The sequence below is a fragment of the Lolium perenne genome, chromosome 7, assembly GCF_019359855.2.
Source record: "Lolium perenne isolate Kyuss_39 chromosome 7, Kyuss_2.0, whole genome shotgun sequence".
Classification (NCBI taxonomy): Eukaryota; Viridiplantae; Streptophyta; class Magnoliopsida; order Poales; family Poaceae; genus Lolium; species Lolium perenne.
In genome coordinates, this window is record NC_067250.2 from 100,001,127 (window position 1) to 100,010,588 (window position 9,462).

Consider the following 9,462-nt stretch of genomic DNA (forward strand, 5'->3'; position numbering starts at 1 on the left):
TCCACCACCGCGCCGCCAGAAGGCAAACTACTCAAACCTACCATATCTACAGCACGGGATCCGAGGATCCCCCACCCTCCCGCCGCCGGAGCGGCCGCCGGAGGAGGGGGATCCGGCGAAACACCATCGGAGAAGGTGGCTTGACTAGAGATCTATCCTTTGCTGTAAGAAACCGAAAGTTGTCTAAAAAGTATCTTCCCTGTGGAATTTTGGTCAGGCAACAAAATATATGTTTGTTCCAGATAGATATGTGAACTGTGTGCTTAATTTGTGTTCGTATCGGAGTATCAAAAATAGATAGATTTTACAGAAAAATATTCAGAATATGCAAGCTCCGAAGTCCAAACTGTGTATACCTTTATGCTATGGATCGTTTCTAGCATTCAGTGCAACAGCCAATCTTGATGTTGCTATAGTTGCCATTAACGAAGGTCTTATCACTAGTAGATAAAGATGACAGTCTAGCATGATATGCTGATGAGAAATAATTGACAGTATATATCTCGTGGACTTCATAATTGGAAGACCATGCTGTAGCAATTACCATGTTTTAAGATTTGAAGAAAACCAAATGGAGGATCGTTGTCGTTGCAAAGATCAGGTTGCAAAGGTGGGTATAATTTGAAAGAAATTAGATTTCTCACCCGTTATAGATATCGATTAAATATTGTTTTGTAACAGCAATGGCAGAAGGATCAACCATGCATATAATAATCTCCCGCTAAATTAGTTGATCAACATAAAACTAAATTAGCAGAAAATATTGGTATAACAGGCGTACCCGGTATTCGAAAGCTAGGTCAAGCGAAAGTGATGACATTCGGCCATTTGCTATGTTATTCAACTACCTGGCCACGATAAAAGAAATGTGGTATTGGGCAGCTGCAGGCGCTGCTAAAGCGGTTTCTTCACCCAGTATAATACACAGTCCTGCTAATCTCTGAATTGTTGATCAAGGTGTATTATGAAATAATAGAACGTTGGGTGTGGCTGAGTCAGCTGATGTATGACACTCCACAATAAGATAATCGATCAGCGCATGAACTTTGGGTAGCCTTCCTGTTTATAATTAAATGGACCTTAAGAACCAATGATGTATATACATATGGAGTTGCTGGTTCAAAATGTAAAAGAATTCAAACAATTAAAATATATGAAAATGAAGATAAGTTTGCTCACAAGAAAGTTTTCTGGGGTGGAGCTGCTAATATAACAGTCCTCGCCAAACTCAAGAACTTTGAGAATTAATCCTGTCTGAAATTAAATTATCTGTAAGAACCATGCATCATCGTTATATAGAAGTGTAGAGCTGAATGGTGCTAATTTTTTTAATAAAAAAACGTAGGAAAAGAAAGATAAAAGTGAAAAAAATATGAATGAAGGTTAGTGTGCAGTAGGGACGAAGACAAAGTGATTCAAAGTTTTGCATTTCGCCAGTTCGTCCTAAAAAGCGATTCAGATGTAATGGCGAGACCTGTATATCTTTATCCCAAATTTCAGATAAGAATATGGGGATGGACGGTGACAGAATCAGCGGACGCAAAAGCAGCGCCAGGCCGCCAGCCGGAGGCCGACGAAGCAGCAGTGCAAACATCAGACCGCCTAGGGGGTTGAGATGTGCAGTCGATGTGCTTGAGAAGAAGCCATGGGTGATGCGATGAACTGGATGCAGAACAAAGTTTCTTGTCTAGATCGGGGAAGTGGAGAACAGGAGAAGTGGAGACATAGGGATAGCGGGAGATGAAACAATAAGTCTGAACTAATAAATTTGAGCACATATGAGGAAGTTGGGGTGGGAGGCAACGTGCCTAGTGGGGAGAGGAAACAATGAGTCGGAATGGAAGAACTAAAAATCACAAGCATAAATTAGACTCCTCCATGCCCAGCTGGAAAATTTATTTGATCACGTGTGATGATTTTGACAGAAAAATGTTGGTGGGTAGTGGAAGATTTGATGATGTGGACACCTTGCATGTTGAAACATATCAACTTTGTGAGTTGCTCCTATTTAGATATTATAGATTATAGATACTATGTATTATAAAAATTATATCATGTACTATAACTAGTCTCATGCCTGCGACTACAGTCTGAAATGCAGTAGCTGCATTCAAGGGCGATCTTGACTAGTAAATGTGTCGGCCACCAATAATTAAGGACGTTAAGATATTACAATCACACAGTAATATATGGTACAAAGATATTAATGGCATGTGCAGCTGATGTCTATATTTATAATCACCTGCCATCGCATATTTGGCTGTCTATAGACACCATTTACAACTGGCTGTGTATAGCCAGATAAGGTTAGGGTAAAATATTAGGTGTAAAATGCACAAATTCTCGTTGTTGTATATTTTGTAGTGTAGTACACAAGTATAGATAGAGTATTTTAAGGTTCCGTGTGAAGAGAAGTATAGATTGGCTCTCGAGTGCCACACACCCCCATAATTGGAAAAATAAAAAATGTAAAAAAAGTTAATTTTTTTTTGCACTTTTTTGGAAATCAAAGATGATCAAGTATTGTATTTGAAACAAAATATTTTCCTAGGAAATTACTTTTATTGTATCCTGGGAAAAAAACAAACTTGAAACGCCCCATGACTAGGTACTATTCACTTTATATTCGTCATAAATTTTTTTTTGCCCTGGAAACCATGGAAATCATTTCGTTTTCAAACATTTTTTTATGAGTACAAACTTGATCATCTTTAATTTTCACGAAGATTCAATCTTTTTTAAATTACTACAACTTTTTTGGTGTATGGGGGTGTGTGGCACCCGAGAGCCAAAAGTCTGTTTCCCCGGTGTGAATGGCTATATAAGTTGATGAATGAGGAGGGTGTGTGGCAAGAGATCATCCAAAACAAATATCAAAAAAAATAAAACGCTATCTCAAGTTTGACTCTCCCTTTTGGAAAGACAAAATTTTAGCAGAGGTTATCTTATGGTTGGCAATGAGCAGAATACCAGATTTTGGGAGGATATATGAGTAGGGGATAGACCTCTAAAGGATCAATACCCAACTATTTGTAATATTGTGAATCATACAAATGTTACGGTAGCAACTGTTATGGGATTGACTTCACTAAAAACATGCTTCAGACGAGTCTTATTGGGGAATAAACGGGCTAGATGGGTACATCTTGTTATGCATCATATGATGGTCGGGACGATGTTTTTCAGTGGTCTCTAACCACTTCGGGCACTCTCACTCTGAAATCTATGTACCTTAACTTGCTTAATGGTCACAGTATAGACCTTAAAAAATATATTTGAAAAATTAAGGTTGCACATAAAATTAGATTTTTTATGTGGTTCCTTCATAAGGAAGTGATTTTAACAAAAGGTAATCTTATCAATTGAAATTGGTATGGTTGCTCAAAATTGTGTTTCCGTGATCAGCAATAGACAATACAACGTCTATTTTTCTCATGTCATTATTTGGAGGATTATTTACAAGACTTTCAACATTCTCCTCCTTCTAATATTACAAGAAAAATTGGCAATTGGTTAAATGGTGTTGCCAAAAAAAAAAGACAAAGGCCACGTTAGAGTTGGTGTGTGCGCTTTGTTATGGGACATATGGATTGTCCATAATGATTTTATCTTTAACAAAAAAAAGTTTCCTATCTTTTTTGCATGTTATTTTTTTGGTTACCCACTTGGGATTCATATGTGGTATTTATTTCAGCCGACGGATGATCGCCACAACATGGATATTAGGTGCAAGCGTTTGGCGATGGTCGCACAAGATTGCTACATCTAGTGCGGTTGACAATTTGAGAGGCGCATCACAACTTGATGTTTCCGCAACAATTTTTAGGCATCTTTAAGTGACTTATCCACGTTGAGACCCTTTCGGATCCATTTTTGTAATAGTCTATGGAGATTTGTGCAATAAAGAGTCGTATGCAACTATTGATGCGAGGCTGGAGCAACCCCATTTTAAAACAAAAAACATGTGGTGCGGGCGAGCAGGTCCACGTGACGTACGCGCCGTGTTAGCAAAAATCGCCATGCTCAAAAATTTCGGAGAAAAAGGAGAAGCTACTCATCTTAGTATACATGATATTTCCGAAGAAAATAGTATGTACAATTATGGTGCCTCTAACCCTGGTTATATAGATGAAATACATGCACATTTGGAGCAGGGAGAGGAGAAAATACAGGGTCGTTTTCCTAAAGAAACGAATATATCTGAATTAGCTTAATTCTCAGTCAAGTGATATTATCGTATTATAATATTGTGGTACTATATGAATAATAGCTTGTATAGTGTAAATATCTATAATATCTGTAAACTTCATCCCACTAAAATCCATTTAATGTTTGCAAGCTGAAATTTGGTGCAGCCACATCATCCCAATTATTTCTATCCATCTGATTTTAGATCTATGGCTGTCTACTATTCCCATAAGACGCACCCCCATATGGATATCTTTTGTAATGGCGTGGAGCCAAGTTAAGTCATTGTTCTTTTCCCTCCGCTCCTCTTCGTTTCCCCACTAGAAAATTATTACGCATCCCTTCTCATCTTCTCTATCAATAAATTTCGTAGTGGGATGGACGTGTGCTCCCTTTTAAGCAGTGCCGATTTCGCATGTTTCCATCCCCATCGTCTACACCAAAGTGTCTGCGGCCTCTTCTAGATTCATCAGTTTTTGTTGTTTCAAAGTCAGCGTGATCTGGACTGCCCATCATCTCCCCTAATCTTCGGCCCGCTATTAGCATAGATTCTTGCTCTGCCCGAGGTGTTCGGGTTTCATTGGAGGAAGCAATCAAAAATTTCATCAGCACTTAATATTCTATTTGATTGCAACACCAGATAACACGAATTCTTTTTTTGTTACAGGAACTACAAGCTGAAGGATACACTGATGTCAAATTCCAAACTGTACGGTGGGTCATGGTAGGAATTTCTGGAACGATGCCTAAGCCTGTCCTCCCACTCATCTTGACCAGCTCCATTTTCTCAATCAGGTCAGATATATGTTCAAATAAATTTATTTCTGGACAATTGTGCTATTGTTCATGTGTTCTATGCAGGCAGGCCATCACTACAGATCCAATAAAATTAAATTATCTATAATTGTTGATTTTCGTTTCTCCGATTATGTGAATGTTGTAACAGATTGAGTTGTTTGTCAACGTACATTACGTACAAATATGGTTAACTGAATGAAAGTATCACGTATCTTCTCTATTTTTGTTATGGATCATGTCCTACTATGATGCTAGCCTGAGCAAGCTTATACGGTAGCGATCCTCAATGCCATTTTATTTACAACCTACATATTGTAGCACCGTGATTTGTGATTTATGCCAAACAAATATTTTGTGTATTTATAGGATGTGGTTTTACAATCCAACCAGATTAGAGAGGACCTGATATTTTTCGTAGGCGGGGGTTTGACTTAGCTTTCCGAACAAGTGCAACATTTATCATGGCATTGCTAACAGTATGTAGTTCCTATTTGAAGAACTATTGTACTTTCCCCTGGAAAAAAAGAAACACTACACTTGATAAACATGGATGGATGCAAAACCTGCACCAATAAGATCTGATAGCTATTTAGTTTTGTCCAATAACTTCACAATTTTACAACGACTCACTTTTATATACCTTTTGATCTTCATAGGGATATGTATGCTGTCATGTTCGACCAATTTGAAGCTACTATTTATGTCACATTCATTTGGTGGTCAATTCAGATAAAAATTTCACTAAATCCATAGGTTTAGAAAATTACCATACTATCGTGCGATCAATTGCCCCTTGAACATTCAAGCATGCATTCCATTTGTTACTTATCTCTTAATGTAAGCTAAAGATTCCGCCGCAACGCGTGGGGTATCCCCTAGTTCTTTTTAATGCGTGAACCCTTTTTAGAAGAAAATACACCTTTGCAATTTAAAAATCTCATTTCCTTCTCCCTTCCGAGGGCTATAAATAAGCAGTCACCCCCCGAGCTATGCATCGTTCCTCTCTCTCACACATACTTCCATTCCATATTTGAACTACCTTTTATCGGTGCATTTCATTAGCATTAGCTTAGCTAGATTTGTATGGCAACGCTGCAAGGATTGCTACCAGTGTACTACCATTCTCGGCCATGGGCTAAAACACTGATGAATCTTTCAGTACCATACTGGTACGGACCAGCTAATTAGTTTTATGTTGTTCCTAGATCATGAAAATTTGGTACATGTACACCTTACGTTGTAATTGTACGCAGGAGATGCACTGGTACCGCTGGTCGAACAAGAATCATGGCGGCGGACATGAACAAGTGCTCACCTGCAACACGGCCGGCCGACATAGCAGCTCATGATAGAAGCGCGGCCGCATCAGCGATTAAGCCGAATAAGAAGAAGCAGCAGCAGGAGGAAGAGGGTGACGAGGAATGGCTGAGGTACCTGGAGCCGTCCAAGCTGGAGGTGTTCGACCAGCTGGAGCCGTGGGCGGAGGCCAACGTGCTGCCTCTTCTCAAGCCCATGGATGCGGCGTGGCAGCCGTCGGACATGCTGCCTGACCCGGCGATGCTGGGGGCCGACGGCTTCCACGCGGCCTGCTGCGAGCTCCGTGCCCGCGCGGCCGGCATCCCCGACGCGCACCTCGTCTGCCTCGTGGGCAACATGGTCACCGAGGAGGCGCTGCCCACGTACCAGAGCATACCCAACCGGTTCGAGGGCGTGCGCGATCTCACCGGCGACAGCGGCACCGCCTGGGCGCGCTGGATCCGCGGCTGGTCCGCCGAGGAAAACCGCCACGGCGACGTGCTCAACAGGTACCTCTTCCTCTCCGGCCGAGTCGACATGCGGCGGGTCGAGACGACCGTCCACCGGCTCATCCAGTCCGGCATGGTCATGAACGCCGCGCGGAGCCCGTACCACGGCTTCATCTACGTGGCCTTCCAGGAGCGCGCCACCTCCATCTCGCACGGCAACACGGCGCGCCTCGCGGGGGAGCACGGCGACGCGGCGCTCGCGCGCGTGTGCGGCGCCATCGCCTCCGACGAGAAGCGGCACGAGGCGGCCTACACTCGCGTCGTGGGGAAGCTGTTCGAGGTCGACCCGGACGGCGCCGTGCGGGCGCTGGCGTACATGATGCGCCGCCGGATCACCATGCCGGCGTCGCTCATGGACGACGGATGCCACGCGCCGGGCGGCGACCTCTTCGCGGACTACGCGGCCGTGGCGCAGCAGGCCGGGGTGTACAGGGCGTCCGACTACCGCGGCATCGTGGAGCACCTGATCAAGCAGTGGCGCGTGGAGGAGCTGGGTGACGGGCTCACCGGCGAAGGGAGGCGCGCCCAGGAGTACGTCTGCGCGCTGCCGCACAAGATCCGCAGGCTGGAGGAAAGGGCCCACCACCGTAGTGCTCAGCGGGCCACAACGTCCGTCCCGTTTAGCTGGATCTTCTGTAGGCCCGTCAACCTCTAATCGCGGCTCTGCGCTCACTGCATCCTCATCTTTTTTGTTTTGTTTTGCAAGATTGCATCCTCATCATTCCTCAAGGGATTTCACATGAGCTGCACGTCGGCACAGCTCGGCGAAGTTTTATTACTCCGTATTTATAATCTCGAAAACTGTATTTGCTCTTATAAAATATTTCAATAACAAGAAAAGTTTAGTATGTGTTAAAAAAATAATTTCCCCTGTATCGAAATAAATGTTCTCGTATATGAAAATAAATGTCGGCCCGTTACAACACAAATGTTAAAATGTTAGCGAACCATTGGCCAGTCCAGTCAACGGCCCAAGAGGAAGGCCCAGGAGCACCAGGACCAAACGTGTACCAGCCCGGCTCAGAGACTGACGGCTGGTCTACGCAACCAGAGGGGGTTCAAATAGCGATGGTCATCGTCAGGGAGAGGTTGGCTTGTTAGTAGCGGCTTCGGCCGAGGTAGAGAGGAAGCTTGTAATCGAATCCTGTGTTGAATCTGGTGTGGATTATATAGAACTGTTGTGGATCTCGATCTAGAATTCATATGGTAGATAGGAGTTAACAATCTGGTATCAGAGCCGTTCCGATCTGGAGCAAATTTTTCCCCCACCCTCCCACCACCGCACCCGCCAGTACACCAGAAAAATCGCCATGGAAGTGGAGGGCTTCACCAAGCAGCAGATCTTCGACACCATGGTCAAGCTCGTCAACGAGCAGAAGGCCGAGGCGGCGGCGGCACTTGCGGATCACAAGCGGGAGGCGCTAGATCTCCACGGCATCACCATGGCGGCGCTGAGCGAGATCCGTGACGAGATCGGTGCGATCCACGCGCGCATGGAAGGCGGCGACCCCAAGCCCATGGCAGCGTCGGCATCCGCTTCCACGCCACCTCTCACGCCGCGAGACGGCGAAGCTTGCCCGGACGGGCTCGGCGACGACAAACTACTCCGGGGGAAGGCCCATGACACCAGCGGTGTTTATGTGCCTCCTCCGGTCAGAGGTGCGCAAGGCAGTCGCCATCCTACTTTCTATCCTGATGCTGCATACCATAGTTTCCGTCGCACCGATAGTTCCTCCTCCCATCACCGAGACACTGAGTCACACACACAACACCGTTCGTTGCCCAAGGTTGATTTCCCAAAATTCGACGGCGAGTGTCCCAAATTGTGGCAGCAACGCTGCGAGGATTACTTTGCTATGTACGGGACGCATCGATCGATGTGGATTCCCGTGGCTACCATGAAGTTTGAAGGCGCTGCTGCGCGTTGGCTGCAGTCAGTGCAACGCAAAATAGCAACAGCTAGTTGGGAAGAGTTTTGTTCATGGCTGGTGGTTCGTTTTGGTCGAGATCAACATCAGCCCATGTTACGACAGGTATACCATATACACCAAATCAGTACCGTATCAGCTTACATAGAAAGTTTTTCTGAACTCATAGACCAATTGACAGCTTATGAACCAAATTTAGACTCCATGCACTATGTTACTAGATTCGTTGATGGTTTAAAGCATACTGTGCGAGCTGCTGTAGCTATTCAGCGGCCCAAAGATCTCGATACTGCCTATTCTCTCGCTCTGTTGCAGGAAGAGGTGGGTGATCAACCGAGGCAGTACCAGCAATCTCATTGACAACAAATGCTGCTACAGGCTCCACCGTCCTTACTTACGTTACCTCCATCAAGGCGACCATTACCATTACCTGCTCCTCCAACAGGTTCCTCCTCCAATGAATTGTCGTCCAGTTCAGCATCTGACACTAAACAGAAGCAAGGACAGCAGTCACAGGGTAATTCCACTGACAGTAAATGGTCAGCACTGCGCAATTATAGGCATGCTCGAGGGCTTTGCTATACCTGTGGAGAACGCTGGAGCAGGGATCATCGCTGCAGTGGCACGGTTCAATTGCATGTGCTACAAGAAGTCATTGACCTCTTTCAACCTGAATTGTCTGATGAAGAACAGGAGTCATCTACCAATTCTACTGCTGAATTCCATTTGATTCAGTCGGTGAC

At 44.5% G+C, this 9,462-nt stretch overlaps 1 protein-coding gene across 1 annotated transcript; it reads left to right on the plus strand.

Annotated features, from left to right (window-relative positions):
* The first annotated feature begins 5,972 nt into the window (after window positions 1–5,972).
* Window positions 5,973–7,655, plus strand: LOC127316494 (acyl-[acyl-carrier-protein] desaturase 7, chloroplastic). The gene is made up of 2 exons (XM_051346905.2): window positions 5,973–6,155; window positions 6,240–7,655. The coding sequence occupies exons 1-2, from the start codon at window positions 6,070–6,072 to the stop codon at window positions 7,444–7,446; spliced, it is 1,293 nt and encodes a 430-aa protein (XP_051202865.1). The 5' UTR covers window positions 5,973–6,069; the 3' UTR covers window positions 7,447–7,655.
* The last annotated feature ends 1,807 nt before the right edge of the window (window positions 7,656–9,462 follow it).